A 16790-nucleotide genomic window follows, 5' to 3' on the forward strand; every position below is an offset into this window, starting at 1 on the left:
GGAAGAAATTATAGTGATTTTAAAATGTGTTTAAATTTAAGCTACTATAAACTTAAAATAGACTGTGAACATAAGTTGATATATATGAGACACATAGTAGCCACAAATCAAAAATCTATAAAAGATATGCAAGAAATAAAGAGAAAACAATCCAAACATAACTCTATAGAAAGTCATCAACATACTAAAGAAGGGAATAAGAGAATAAGAAAGGAACAGAGAACTACAAAAACAATCATAAAACAATTAAGAAAATGGTAATGATTACATACCTATCAATAATATCTTTAAATGTAAATGGACTAAATGCTCCAAAGACATAGATTGGCTGAATGGATAAAACAAACAAACAAACAAACAAACAGGCGTGAGGTGATATCTCATTGTGGTTTTTATTTGCATTTCTGTGATGATTAGTGATGTTGAACATCTTTTCATGTCTATTGGCCATCTACATTAGATATCACCTCACACCAGTTAGAATGGCTATCATCAACAAGACAAATAGTAACAAGTGTTGGAGAGGCTGTGGAGAAAATGGAACCCTCATACACTGTTGGTGGGAATGCAGATTGGTGCAGCCACCTTAAAAGGCAGTGTGGAGGTTCCTCAAAAATTAAGAATTGAATTACCACATGACCCAGCAATCCCTCTTCTGGGTATCTAACCAAAATATCTGAAAACATTTATCCATAAAGACAAGTGTTCTCCAATGTTCATTGCAACTTTATTTATGGTGGCCAAGACATGGAAACAACCAAAGTGTCCTTCAATAGATGACTGGATGGAGAAGATATGGTATATATACACGATGGAATACTATGCTACCTACCATAAGAAAAGATGAAATAGTGCCATTTGCGACAACATGGATGGATCTTGAGATTATTATGCTAAGCAAAATAAGTCAGACAGGAAAAGCAGAGAACCATATGATTTCACTGATATGTGGAATATAAAACTGAAAACAACAAAGGGAACAAGACAAACAAATAAGGAAACAAAAACTCATAGACACAGACAAAGTTCAGTGGTTACCAGAGGGTAAGGGGGGAGAGGGGTGGGAGACAAGGGTAAAGAGGATCAAATATATGGTGATGGAAGGAGAACTGACTCTGGGTGGTGAACACACAATGTGATTTATAGATGATGTAATACAGAATTATACACCTGAAATCTATGTAACTTTACTAACAATTGTCACCCCAATAAACTTTAATGAAACAAACAACAAAAAATACCCACCCATACATATGCTGCCTACAAGAAACCCACTCCAGATGGAAAGACACACATAGACTGGAAGTAAAGGGATAGAAAAAGATCTTATGCAAATGGAAATGAAAAATAAAAGCTGCAGTAGCAATACTTATATTAGGGAAACTAGACTTCAAAACAAAGAATCTAACAAGAAACAAAGAAAGGCATTTCATAATGATAAATGGGTCAATCCAACAGAAGTATATATAACCTTGTAAATATTTAAATACCCAATGTAGGAGCACCTAAATATATAATGCAAATATTGAAGGACATATAAGGAGAGACTGACAGTAAGACAATAATAAAAAAGGACTTTAACACCCCATTGACATCAATGGATAAATCAGAGGCAGAATATCAATAAGGAAACAGGAGCCTTAAATGACATTAGACCACATAAACTTAATTGATATTTTTAGAGCATTTCACCCAAACCAGCACAACATACATTCTTTCCAAATGCACATGAAACATTTTCCAGGGTAGACCACATGTTCGGCCACAAAAAACGTCCTAATAGATTTAAGAAGAATGAAATAATATCAAGCATCTTCTCCAATCAAAATAGTTTAGAATTAGAAATCAATTAGAAGAAAACTGAAAAACACACAAATATGTAGAAGCTAAATGACATGCTATTAAACAATAAATGGGTTAACAAGATCAAGGAAGAAATCAAAATATCCTTGAGAAAAATTAAAATGAAACATACAAACCCCAAATCTAAGGGGAAAAAGCCAAAGCAGTTCTAAGAGGAAAAATTAGCAATATAGGCCTACCTCAAAAAAACAAGAAAAATCTCAAATAAGCAATCTAAACTTATACCTAAAGAATTAAGAAAAGAAGAACAAACGAAGCCCAAAGTGAGTAGAAGAAAGGAAATAAACAAAATAGTCTAAAAAAAAAAAAAAAAAAAAAAAGGTCAATGAAACCAAGATCTGGTTCCTTGAAAAGATAAACAAAATCAATAAACGTTCAGCAAGACTTATCAAGAAAAGTAGAGAGAAGGCTCAAATAAACAAAATCAGAAATGGAAGAGGAGAGGTGACAACTGACACCACAGGAATACAAAGGATTATAAGAAGATACTACCAAAAAATCATATGCCAAATTGGACAACCTAGAAGAAATGGATAAATTCCTAGAAATATACAAACTTCTAGACTGAATCAGGAGAAACAGAAAATCTGAACAGACCAATAACTACTAACTAAATCAAATCAGTAAAAAAAAACAAAAACCCAACAAACAAAAGTCCTAGACCAGATGTCTTCACAGGTGAATATTATCATACATTAAAAAAAAAATTAACACCTGTCCTTCAACTATTCAAAAAAATTGAAGAGGAGGGATGGCTCCCAAACTCCTTTATGAGGCCAACATTACTCTGATACAAAAAACCAGACAAGGACACTACAAAAAAGGAAACTTATAGGCTAATATTCTTGTTGAACGTGTCTGAAAATATTCTCAACAAAATATTAGCAAACCAAATTCAGCACTATATTAAAAAGATCACACATCATGGTCAAGTGGAATTTATTCCTGGGATAAAAGGTGGGTTCAATATCCACAAATCAACTAATGCCATATCCCACATAAATATAATGGAGGATAAAAATCATATGATCATATCAATAAATGCAGGAAAAGCACTTGACAAAATCCAACACCCATTTATGATCAAAACTCTCAGCAAAGTGGAGATAGAGGGGACATACCTCATTATAAAAGGGGTAATATTTGACAAATTCACAGCTAACATTATACTCAACGGTGAAAAGCTGAAAGCTTTTTCTTCAAGATCTGGAACAAGACATGGACATCCACTTTCACCACTTTTATTCAACATAGTATGGGAAGTCCTAGCCACAGCAATCAGATAAGAAAAAGAAATAGAAAGCACCAATGTGGAAAGATAGAAGTAAAACTGTCAGTTTTTTGTAGATGATATGATACTATGGAAGCAGAACCCTAAATAATCCACAATAATACTATTAGAACAGATAAATGGATTCAGTGAAGTAGCAGGATACAAATTTAATATTCAGAAATTGGTTGCATTTTTACATAATAACAAACTACCAGAAAAAATTTAAGAAAACAATTTCATTTACAATTACATTTAAAAAAAATTAGGAATAAATTTAACCAGGAGATAAAAGACCTGAACTTAAAAAATTATAAGACACTAAAGAAAGCAATTAAAGAAGATACAAATAAGCAGAAGGGTATAACGTGTTCATGGATAGGAAAAATTAACATCGTTAAAATGTCCATACTTCCCAAAGCTATCTATAGGTTTAATGCACTCTCTATTAAAATACCTATGACATTTTTCAGAACTAGAACAAATAATCCTAAAATTTATATGGAACCACAAAATACCCTGAGTAGCCCAAGAAATATTAAGAAAGAAGAACAAAATTGGAGGTATCACACTCCCTGATATCAAACTATACTACTAGGGCTATAGTAATCAAAATGGCATGGCACTGGCATAAAAACAGACACATAGATGAATAGAACAGAATAAAGAGCCCACAAATATGCTCATGCCTACATGCTAATCTATGCACAGGAAGCAAGAATATACAATGGGGCAATGACAGTCCCTTCAATAAATCCTACTGGGGAAAACGGACAGACACATGCAAAAAATATGAAACCAGACCACTTTCTTATACCATATACAAAAATAAACTCAAAATGGATTAAAGACTTAAATATAAATCCTGAAACCATAAAACTCCTAGAAGAAAATACATGCAGTAAACTCTTTGGTATTGCTCTTAGCAATACTTTTTTGGATATGTCTCCCTGGGCAAGGGAAAGAAAAGAAAAAAAAATAAACAAATGAGACTACATCAAATTAAAATTTTTTGTATCACACGGCAGATAAAAAGCTTCCCAAACAAGAAAAAGCTAAGGAAATTCACCACTACCAAACCAGTATTACAAGGAATATTAGAGGAACTGCTTTAAGGGGAAAAAATGTGACTAGTAAAATGATAATAACTACATATGTATCAGCAATTACTTTAAATGTAAATGGATTGAATACTTCAGTCAAAAGACAGGGTGACTGAATGGAAAACAAAATAACACCCATACCTGTGCTGCCTGTAAGAGACTCACTTCAGATCAAAAGACACACATAGACTGAAAGTGAAGAAAGGGATAAAGATATTTTATGAAAATAGAAAGACAGAGAGAACAAGCACTGGTGTAACAGTACTTATACTAAACAAAATATACTTAAAAACAAAGGCTATAACCAAAACCCAGTAATCCCACTCTGGTTGTTTATCCAAAGAAACCCAAAACACTACTTCATGGGGACATGCTCAGCTACATGTTCATTGCAGCATTATTTACAATACCAAAGATATGAAGGCAACCTGACTGTCCCTGCATGGATGAACAGATAAGGAAGAGGTGGGACAATTAAGTTTGAGAATTTATTGTAATGATGTTGCTAAACTTTTTTGATATCAGAGGGATTATTCATTATGAATTGAATTTGTACCAACTGGACAAACAGTTTACCCAGTTTACTCTTTGGAAGTGCTGAAAAGGCTGCGTGAAAAAATTAGACGACCTGAACTTTTCACCAACAATTCCTGGCTCTTGCATCACGACAATGCACCAGCTCACACAGCACTCTCTGTGAGGAAGTTTTTAGCCAGTAAACAAATAACTGTATTGGAACACCCTAACTAGTCACCTGATCTGGCCCCCAATGACTTCTTTCTTTACCCGAAGATAAAGGAAATATTGAAAGGAAGATATTTTGATGACAGTCAGGACATTAAGGGTAATACGATGACAAGTCTGATGGCCATTCCAGAAAGAGTGCCAAAACTGCTTTGAAGGGTGGACTAGGCACTGACATCAGTACATAGCTTCCCAAGGGGAGTACTTTGAAGGTGACATAGTGATATTCAGCAATGAAGCATGTAGCACTTTTCCAGGATGAGTTCGCGAACTTAATTGTCCAACCTTGTATATAATGGAATACTACTCGGCCATTAAAAAAGCATGAAATTGTGCCATCTGCAACAACATGGATGGACCTAGAGTGTATTTTGCTGAATGTAGTAAGTCATACAGAGAAAGACAAATGTCATATGATTTCACTTATAAGTGGAATCTAAAGAATAAACTAATCAAATAAACAAAACAGAAACAAACTCATAGATACATAGAATATTTTGATGGTTGCCAGATGGGAGGGTGTTGGAGCACTAGGTGAAAAAGGGGATTAAGGAGTACAAATTGATTGTTACGAAGTAGTCATGGGGATGTAGGGTATACCATAAAGAATATGGGTAATGATATTGTAATAATTATGTGTGGTCTCAGGTAGGTACTAGATTTATCTGGGTGACAGGTGGGAGAGGGTTGGGGACAGAGTGAAAAAGGTGAAGGGATTAAGAAGTACAAATTGGTAATTACAAAATAGTCATGGAGATGTAAAGTAAAGCACAGGGAATAATATGGTAATAATTATGTATAGGGCTAGGTAGGTACTAGAATAGTCAGGGGGATCGCTTGTTAAATTATATAAATGTCTAACCACTATGCGGTGTCCCTGAAATTAATATAAAATAACATTGAATGTCAACTATAACTGAAAAATTTTAAAAGGGGGGGAGAAAAATGAATGGGCAGAATACCTGAGTAGACATTTCTCCAAAGGGACATGATATGTGCACCCCTGTGCTCACCGCTGCACTACTGACAATAGTCCAGATATGCAAGCAACCTAATTGTCTATTGATAGACAACTGGATAAAGAAGATGTGGTACATATATACAATAGAATATTACTCAGTCTTAAAAAATAACGAAATCTTATTTTTTGAGACAACACAAGTGGACGTAGAAGGTATTATGCCAAGTGAAATAAGTAATACAGAGAAAGACAAACACCATATGATTTCATTTATATGTGGAATCTTAAATATAAAACAAACAAACAAAACAGAAACAAACTCATAAATACAGAGAACAAATTGATGGTTGCCAGATGAGAAGGGGCTACGGGGATGGGTGAGAAAGGTGAAGGGATTAAATACAATTGACAGTTATAATAATAGCTACAGAGATATAAAGTACAGCATAGGGATTATAGTCAACAATATTTTAATAACTATGTGTGATATCAGATGGGTACTGGGCTTATGAAGGAGATCATTTTGTATGGTATATAAATATCTAATCACTATTTTGTACACCTGAAACTAATATAATACCATATGTCAACTATGTGTAATTGAAAAATAAATTTGAAAAAAAAAGAATGAAAGAAAATATTTTGTCTATGCAAACAACTTGTTTTATATCTATGAATTTCAAAGGCAAGGTCTTTTTCATTCCAGGCTTCCTTCCTCCTGACCAGCACCTTGTGGCTCACCTTGCTAGTAGATCAAACAAGCTTGGGAGAAACATATAATTTTAATAATACAGTGGTAAAAAAAAAAAAACACAACATAATAGGGGACTTGCCGTTTCAAGAGGCAAACTTTTAAAAAGACGCATATTCCAAAATCAAAGACTTTTCGGTTCCTGGTCATTTCGGAATAGCCACACCACAGCACCATTTTCAGGGCAGATACATTCCTTCCATATGGGTAGCAATAAAGCTTAGCTTTGTTTGACTGCAAAGCACGTTGCTATCCTTTCTGTTTATTAGTATTACTCTGGTTATAAGAATAGGGATGCAGAAGCAGAACTAGGTTAAAATCACTCAGGCAAATGCCAGACAAAAAGGGAATGGGATGTCAAAAGTTGCTTCCTTGACTGTACTCAGCAATGACCACAGCTGGGTGGAGAAACGAGATAGGCAACAATTATTGCTGCATGAGAGCCATTGCCTTTACTGCTTCTCTTTAGAGAAGGCTGCCATCAGGACAGCACTGTTCTCTCTTCAGAGGCCAAGTCCTACCTATGCCACTTAATGGCAGAATGACCCTGGAAAAGTTTGCAATTTCTTCATCAGTTAAGTGAGAATAATAATACCTGTTACAAAATATGTGGCCAGATTTTATAAACTGTAAAAGTTCTGTTCAAATATTAGTTGGTGTTATAAATTCAAAGATAAGTGTTTTTTTGTTTTTGTTTTTCATTACTCTACACCTGGTGTTGCAAAACTTTTTCTGTAAAGAGTCAAATAATAAATATTTTAAGCTTTGGAAGTCATATGGTCTCTGTTGTAATTACTCAGTTCTGCCTCTGTAGTAGGAAAACTGCCATTGACAACTTGTAAATGAAGAGATGTGCTTTGTTCTGATAAAACTTTATTTACAGAAACAGTGGCAGACTGGATTTGGTCCATGAGCCATATTTGCAAATCCTAGCCCTAAACTTTTGGAGAGAATGAAACACCAGAGGCAGATAGAGGGACATATCGATGTTTCCCAGTGTGAAAAATGATATCGTCAGTTTTTGTGAGCAATTGTCCTGAGACGTGCAGACATCTCTTTAAGGTACTTTTCAAAATCAGTTTTCGTTTGCTTTATCATCATCACTGTTTCTTCATCATTGTCGTTTTGTACCAAAATGAGAAGTGTTAACAAGAGAGGCCTAACCCTAGTTTTTTATACCTACCACTTGACCACACTCTCTTCTGGGAAAGACAGCTTTGATTATTCTTAAAGAAAATATCAGTCATACTTGTGGTGAAATGTCACTACATTTTTTCACAAATTGGTCCTTAGAGCAGGATGAATTTTAATGGATTGGTTTATTAACCTAAAGTTGAGCCAGACTGAGAGTAACTGAATGATTTGTTCATAATTAGTATTATTTATAATTATTTTACTTGGGAAAAAATATCACCTTAAACGTCAGGATGTTTTTTAATTGCTTCAGATGAGATTCAAAATAATTGACTTTGCAAATGTATTTTTAAAAACTCATTTAATAATACCTGAAGCTGCTGAGAGTCTGTCTGGAAGAGGCAAGATATTGATATTCATTGCGAGGAACAGGGAAAAATTGATTCATGATTTTGTTTTAACCACATGAATTGTGTATTATGGTCAATTCTGGGCTCTAAAATAGCTGAGATGCTGTTAGAGTGATTTGTTCCTTCCTCTTCCCCATTGAATCTGTTCTCTAAGTGAGTACACTATGTGGATGTTAATGTATGTTTTTTGCTCAAGTATATATTTGTATAAATTTTGTATTAAAAGGGGAGTAAGTACATGCTTGAAAGGAGAAGGTGTGTGTGTGTGTGTGTGTGTGTGTGTGTGTGTGTGTGTTTAGTGGTTTTAGAAAAATACAGTCTGTATACATATTGTGCGTCTAACGTGATTTTGGTAAGATGCCAACCCTTTGAAGATAAGTAGGTGTAGGTCTTAAACTTAGCATCTCTAAATATTCAACTTATCAGTTGACTGGTAAAGAAGAAAAGTAGATGGATACATTAACATCTGGGAAAGACAGTTTTGAAAATTATTAAGATTCTGAAATACAGGTAAAGCACTAGTAAGAACAGCCATGATGATGCCTTATACTTGTAGTTATATAACACTGTAGAGCTGCAAACTTTTGGTGTGTTCAGGGATAAGCTCACATGCACCTTACATCTACATACGGATGCAGGATGGAAGGGTAGTAATAACTTCATTTGGCAGACGGGGAAGAGAAGGCTCAGTGAAGTTGAAGGATTTGCCCATGTCTGCACTGCCTTCCTCATACAAAACACTGCTTCTGGAACCCAAGGAAAGGGTGAATGTATCCACAGGTATCAAAGCAACTTCTGCCTTCATAGGTGGACTGAACCAGCCTGAGCCAGAGAAAGCAGAATCCAATTTCCCATCTGAGACATTCTGATGACTAAGTAACAAGTGGGTGGCCTAGCAGGAATATCCCAGGCAAGGAATATGGTGATGAGATTATAAACACAACGTCTTATTTGCTTCTTGCAAGCATATTCAGTCTGATCATATGCCTGAGACAGTGTGACCTTTACTCAGGCAGTGCACTGCTCAGGACACAGACAGATCAGTCTCCCATGTAGCCAAGCAGATGCCATCAACCACTATCTGCATGCATGAGAAATAGAAAAATGTAACCAAGGCAAATGAACATTTGAAAGTGGCTAAAAGGGAAAGAACACCAAGTTTCCCACTTATCTGCCATAGAGTTTCTAATAGAAAGTGCTGTGGAAATTGGTGGTCATGTATTTAAATCCACCCACCCACCCACCTACCCCACACACAGGTCCTTGCAAAGCTCAGTAGGAAAATACCCTGCTGAGAGGAGTAAGAGTATATTAACTGATTAATTATTATTAACACCATATTTTATTTATCTAGCAATTCTAATCTATTAAGAGCATTTATTATTCTCATTATCATACTTATTCAACCCTCAGAAAAATCCTATGAGGCTTATCAGTAATATATTATTATCTCTCTTTTATAGACAAAGAAAAGGGAGACTCCACTGTTTCCTTACTTAAACTAATCTCACAAAGTGGCAGGATGAGAATTTCTGACTCCTTATCCATTTCTAAATGCAACTGTGGGATATTGGAAGAAAGAAGGGGAAAGTCTGAAACATTAGTTCAGAGTGGAGAAAACCTGAAACTTCATCAGACCAGAATTCCTTTTAGTTTAGGTCAAAAGTCCAGAATAGGTGTGGCTACATGACACACCACTAGAACTATTAGATAGACTTTCAGGCACACCTACTCATTTTGCATTTTCTTGTGCAACTGAGCATTCACTCTCAAACTCTGGCCTCTGACATTCTGTTAAGTTTCTGGGGTGGCCAAGTTGGAATCAACTTCAAACTAGTTTAAGTCTCTGATTCAGTTTACAAACCCTCCCTCTCCAGCTCTTGGGTCTGTCTTTTGCATCACAATCCACAAGCATTTTTTTTTTCCTTTGCACTCCTTTGGGGCTCTTCCCTCCACTCTAGCCCAAGCTCCCAACTCCTCTCTGCACTGCCATCCCCCACAATGTCTCCTGACTACCCTGTGTCTGCTCAATCCACTCCTCCCACCATCGGAGGCTCTGTGCCTCTCTAGCCCCTGAGCCCCTCAGTTGCCCCTCCCGGACACCTACCTGAGCTGCACAACCACAGGCACCTCCTGGCTGCCCCTCAGATTTCTTGATTCTGTCTGTTTGATGCCGCCGGCCTCCCTCCAGGGCCTGTGAGCCATGAAAGACCTCAAGCTTTGTTACTTTGCCTCCTTAGTTTATAACACTAGTTAATAATAACAAACAGTAAAAGATGGTATCAGCTGTGGTTCTCGCCCGCAGCCTCCAGAAGTGTTATCTCAGACCCCAACATTGTAACAAAGAAATCTCACAGTTGGGTGCATTGCACAAAAATCAGTCAGAGGACAAGCAGGAAACTTCAGCGCGTAGGAAATTCCTCTGCCTTCCGGGGCCTCCCCCTTGTGGAAGATGTGGGGCATGGCAAGGCAGTAACCAGCTGGGCCAGTGCCTCCTTGGGAGCATGGTGAGAGAGAAATCCAGGGGTGTGACCCAGAGGAGTCCGACTCCAGACAAGAATAACAGTCTCTGTGTGAACTGCAGTGTTGAGGTCCTTCATAATTAATCAGGGTAATACTCTGGGGAGACAGAGTTCTCAGTGCCTGGAGGTCTCTGAGTCCAGGTGAGTATAGCATGAGTCATGAGTTTGCACAGCTCATGCTCTGTATGGGAAGTGGTGACTGGCAACCATTTGCCTCTGCTTCGTGTCCAGTTCCCTCACCCGCACAAATGTATCATAAAGTCAGACATTCACTCAGGGCTGTGCTGGGGAGACAGGCGTGGTCTCCGCCGTCTGAGTAAAGGATGATGGTCCAGTCTCCTGGACTCTCACTGCAGTGAGCACAATGCCTTTTAGAGCCCTGCCAACTTAATGCTCCCCACCTTGATGGAAACAGACTGTATGTCCAATTAGTATCTTTCTCCAGAGAGATACAATCTCATTCATTCTCACCTACCCTGACAGGCAGGTAGGAAACAAAATATATTACTCTTTCTACAAACAAAATCAGAGGCTCATGCAACAAACTTAGATGTCCAATGCAAAAAAACAAACAAACAAAAAATAAACCTGTGGCACTAAGGACTCAGGTTTACTGACTTCCTCCTGCCCCGTGTGTCTAGACTATGCTGTCTCTGGAGAAAAGGGGGAATGATGCTCGCTGACCTTCCTCAGTTCAGGGCAATGAGCTGCACCATTAAGGAGTACTAACTGACTCCCCAGCCATGAGGACAGCATGCTGGGTATGACACAGATAGAGAGGCCCAGACTGAGCCTACAGGAGAGAATTTGTTATTATGTCAAATGTCACGGAAACAACCAAGTATTCTATTGGAATGTTCTTTATTTACCAGAACCAGTAGTGAGGCCAGAATAAGGAAATCTGCAGAATGACAACAGTGCTCTGGCCAGAATTCACCACATGTGTTGTAACACATTATCTCATTTCACCATCATACCAGTTCTGAGACCTTGGTTGTTAAGTTAGATTAACTCCAATTTTATAGATGAAGAAACTGAGGCCCAGGTGGTGATCATGAAATAAGTGGCAGCAATAGGAACCCAACCTAAATCTATTTATCCTAGGGCTCTTCACTACATCACATTGCCTCAGTGATAATTTTAGCCATTCTGCCAAGGGAACTCTGGCTAGGGCGTCAACATAAAACACCTCATGTTAATTTTAGCAGACCACCTCTCAGGCCAATTCTTACCGATCTTATTGTATTCCACTACCTCCCTGAAGTTGGTGGCAGCTCTGTGCTGAATGATATGGGAAGACTGAGCTTAGATAAAGACATACAACTCCATTTATTAAAAACCACAGCTTTTTCATGGGCTCTTTCTACATAAACTTCATAGACACTACTAGAATAAAGAAAAACAAACAAACATCCTAGGCAAAAGGAACTACATGTCTGACAATTAAGTTTGTGAACTCATCCTAGAAAAAGCGCTACATACCTCATTGCTGACTATCACTACAGTCACCTTCGAAGTACTCCCCTTGGGAAGCTATGCACCAATGCCAGCACCCAGTCCACCCTTCAAAGCAATTTTGGAACTCTTTCTGGAATGGTCATCAGATCTGTCTTCGTATTACCCTTAATGTCCTGAATGTCATCAAAATGTCTTTTGATTGGAGCATTTAATCCCTTTACATTTAAAGTAATTATTGATAGACATAAGGTTATTGTCATTTTATTGTTCATATTTCTTACCTTTTTTTTTTTTTTTTTGTCTTAAGAAAGTACTTCTAGTCTTTCTTGTATTTCTAGTTTGGTGGTAATTAACTCCTTTAGCCTTTTCTAGTCTGGGAAGCTCTTTATCCGTCCTTCAAATCTAAATGATAGCTTTGCTAGGTAGAATAATTTTGATTGTAGGTCCTTGCTTTGTATCACTTTGAATATTTCATGCTAATCCATTCCAGCTTCAAAGTTCTGTTGAGAAATCAGCTGACAGTCTTATGAGAGCTCCCTTGTAGGTAACTAACTGCTTTTCTCTTGTTGCTTTTAAGATTCTCTCTTTGTCTTTAACTTTTGTCATTTTAATTATGATGTATCTTGGCGTGGTTTTCTTTGGGTTCATCTTGTGCTTCCTGGCCTTGTATATCCATTTCCTTTGCCTGGTTAGTGATATTTCCATCATTCCTTCTTCAAACAGATTGCAATTCCTTGCTCTCTCTCCTCCTTCTGGTACCCCAATGATGTGAATGTTTTTATGCTTGATTTGTCCCAGAGGTCCCTAAACTACTATCCTCCTTTGTTTTGGATTTTTTTTTTTTTTTTTTTTTTTTTTTTTGCTGTTCTGATTGGGTACTTTTTGCTACCATATCTTGTAAATTACTGATTCGATCCTCTGCTTCACCAAATCTACTGTTGATTTCCCCTAATGTATTTTTCATTTCAGTTATTGTACTCTTTATTTCTGACAGGTTCTATTTTATGTTTGGTATCTTCACTTTTATGTTTCCCACTTCTCTGTTAAAATTGTCACTGAGTTCATCTACTCTTCCCCCAAGTTCATTGAGAGTCCTTATAACAAGTGATTTGAACTCTGCATCTGGTAGATTGTTTGTCTCCATTTTGTTTAGTTCTTTTTCTGAAACTTTGTTCTGTTCTTTTATTTGGGATCTGTTTCTTTGGCTCCCTTCTTGTGTTTGTTTCTATGTATTTGGTAGGGCTGCTATGTCTCCCAGTCATTACAGAGTGGGCTTATTTAGTAGGTGTCCTGTGGAACCCAGTGGCGCAGTCTCCTTAGTCATGTGAGTCAGGTGTTCCAGATGTGTCCCTTGTGTGGGTTGTGTGTTCTCTCCTGTTGTAGTTGAGCCTTGGTTGCTATTTGCAGGTTAATGGGAGGGATTGACCCTTCAGCTGATTGGTAGTGAGGATTGGACATGACTACAGTGGAGGAGCTGTGATGCAGAAACTTACTCTATGGATCAGGATTCACTTTAGCAGGGCTCTGGTGCCTTCCCAGTCTGCCCTTTGGGTATTTCACCCATAAAGGCAACCAGGTGGTGCTCTGGCTGGGTCCAAAGTTGGCCACCAATGTGCTGGCCCTGGAAACTCATGGGAGGATCCCCGATGCAGGTCAAGTTCAGCCACAGTCTGTAGTCTTCCTGGGATCACCTGGCATGAGCCACAAAGACATCCACATAAGTGAGTCTCCCAGGCTGTGCTTGGCGGTACCTGGGAGAGGCCAAGCTGTGAACCATGGTGGGATGCCACTAGTGCTGGTCTTGGGGCTGCTCAGCAAGAGGTACAGGGTATGTGGAGACCAGATGCTGCTGGTTTGGGTTTTGTGAACCTTTGAAATACTTTAGGAAAGTCCACAGCATGAGCCAAGACAGGCCATTTGTATGGAAAAGCCACTGGAATCAGCTTAGGTGGGTCTGACAGTTGGGTGGGGCAGGGTCTCAGGGAATCACCAGGACAGGGTGAACAGTGTTAGCCAGGTTGATGGAGAGTCACACATGGCAGCCGCTTGCATCTGTATAACAGGAGATGGGAGGGCTCAATAAAGAAATACAGCCTTCTGCTAGCACTTTTGTCTCAGAGGAAGCTGCCCATCCTTATTGTGGTATGGGACCTCACCCTGAAGCCAGAAATTTCAATTCCTCCCCACAAGTCCCTAGCACCTTTCAAGCTGCTGCCCCAGCGCTGAAGCTCAGAAGGAATGATTCCACCAGCAAGTAAGTCTGTATGTGGGCTCTTTAAGAGGAACACCTGGGACTTCAGCAGCCCTCTGTCTCACTCACCCACAATCCCCACTTGTTTTCACAGCCAGAAGTTGTGTGGACTTGTTTTCCCAGCACCAGAACCCAGGGCTGGGGAGCCAGGTGTGGGGCTGGGATAACTTGCTCCTGAGGGGGGACCTCAGCATCCAAGGTACCCCCCCCCCCATTTTTAATGGTCACACGCAAGGGTGGGACCAGCCCATTCTGCATTTCTGCTCTTCCTACCAGTCTTGAGGTGGCTTCTTCTTATGTCCTTAGTTGTAGGACTTCTGTTCAGCTAGACTTCAGGTGATTTGCAATGGTGGTTGTTCTGTAGTTTAGTTGTAATTTTGATGTGGTCATGAGAGCAGGTAAGCACAGGGTTTATCCTCTCCACCATCTTGACCAGAAATCACGTAATTTTTTTAAAATAAGTTTACCTCCCTGTTTATTTTCTATTATGCTAATGTTAGAATGTGTAACATCGCTTAGGTATCCCTAGCTGAAGGGGAAAATGATGAGGGATATCTTACTGGGAAGATGCTAAGCAGTGGCACAGCCAATTTGGAATTAAAAAGTATCTATAAATAATTCACAAGTCATGTAATCCATGTGCAGATTATTGAGAATTGACTGCTTCTGAGAGGTGCCTGCAAGACGAGCCAAACAGCCATCCAACAATAAAAAAATGATCTTAGAAATGTGTCTTCAATTTTTGGCATCAGTTCATGGTTAACTACGCAACAGCACTGCAGATCCATGCTCGGAATCTGAGGGTTTTCATCAAACTAAGGAAACACAGTTTTTTGAAAAGAAAAATTTGAATTCATTCTCATAGGCCAAGATGAGCCACATGTGTCAAGAGATACCAAGAGCAGTCATTCAATATGGAACTTTCTAACTCAGACAGAAACTAAAGGGTTCCAAGGTTAAACCTTCCATTTGTAACTTAGAAGACAAAGAAATCAGGACAAGTCTCATGTGCATGTAGGGAAACAAATACTAGGAACCTAAGCTGGCTTTAATGCCCTTATCAAACAGCTTGGCATTATGAACAAGAGCATTGGTAGATACTAATAACCCTTCTAGGAGTGGGTTCGTTCAAGAGCCCTCAGTGCCACTTGACCCAGAAGCTCTACAACAGTTTGCAGCCCTCATGGGAACCTGGAAATCATAAGTAACCACATGTGCATGCTTTGGAGGAAAATTTACAAACTGAAATTTTCCTGACTTAACTACACAGATGTTTAGTTTTCCTATATTAACTATGACAGTAGATATTATCATTTCCAACCAAAAGGAGAAAGGGCATCTTAGTCTAAAAGCAGCTTTCAATGTGGAAAACCAAATGGGGTTGTAAAAAGAGTCAAATTTGCTGTCTTTAATTAAGAATACAGCTGGACCCTCAAGAGCTGCTCATCTTCAGGGAATTGCATAGGTCCTTGACCAGAGATCAACGTGGATCATAGAAAGAGGAAACCTCTGGGCTTTTCTTTTAAAGAAAGAACTTTAGTCATCTGGGCTCTGCTTACTGAAAGAATATTCTGTCTTATTTTGGAGTCAGCATAAAAGAATGTGTTGCCAGGTTATTTGAAAGGCCCACAGGGAGACACCAATGAAACAAATTCTATGGTCCCATACCACAATCCTTAATCTTGAAGGCCAATAAGATGTCATCTTTACTATACTTCCCAATGCCTACTGTCTTCAGGTGGCATGACAGCAATGAACACAGAATTTGATTGCAAGTCATTTCCCATTTCACTGTTAAAGCCGAGGAAATCTAGTGTCAGAGCCTTTGGCTTTTGAGTAGGGAAATGGTGACAAGAAGAGTGAGGGTAGGAAGTAATTTAAAACACTAAAAGTCATCCAGTACTGTTGGTCATGCAGGATATTGTCATGGCACTGTTAAATTTTTCCTTCTCAATTCTTTGTGAAATTCTCCTCACTTCTGAGTGCAGAGAGTCCCACTAACTAAAAGCAACCTGATCATCAGGTATCATCATCATTGTTAAGAGTGGGGCCCGAATAGTGGCAAAAGGGTCCATACAATAGCATCACGCCTCTCAGAAGTATAACACTGTGTCCACCACCCTAGTTCTGATTTTGACTCACCCTATGTCAAGGCCATAATGATAGATTATGGGGTAAGTTTACGTAGCCAATAGACTGCTATTGCTCCCTCCTTGTTTCTCAGCAAGAAAAGTGCAGGAAGTTCAGCTACTCCCACTGGCCATTGGACGAATGCCCAGTTACTCCCTGGAGAAATCTGATAATAACTGTGTCACAGTTAACT

The 16790-nt window shown here is 38.5% G+C and overlaps 1 protein-coding gene across 1 annotated transcript in view; it reads right to left on the minus strand.

The window, feature by feature from the left end:
- The window catches only part of LOC148757269 (uncharacterized), a 496442-nt gene that overhangs the window by 223322 nt on the left and 256330 nt on the right, over window positions 1–16790 (minus strand). Inside the window, exon 5 of the mRNA XM_088800795.1 lies at window positions 10344–10430. Coding sequence (XP_088656921.1) covers window positions 10344–10430 — 87 coding nt within the window. The remainder of the gene's footprint in view (window positions 1–10343; window positions 10431–16790) is intronic.

Source organism: Rhinolophus sinicus, chromosome 9, assembly GCF_057876585.1.
Source record: "Rhinolophus sinicus isolate RSI-liver-muscle chromosome 9, RSI-T2T, whole genome shotgun sequence".
Classification (NCBI taxonomy): domain Eukaryota; kingdom Metazoa; phylum Chordata; class Mammalia; order Chiroptera; family Rhinolophidae; genus Rhinolophus; species Rhinolophus sinicus.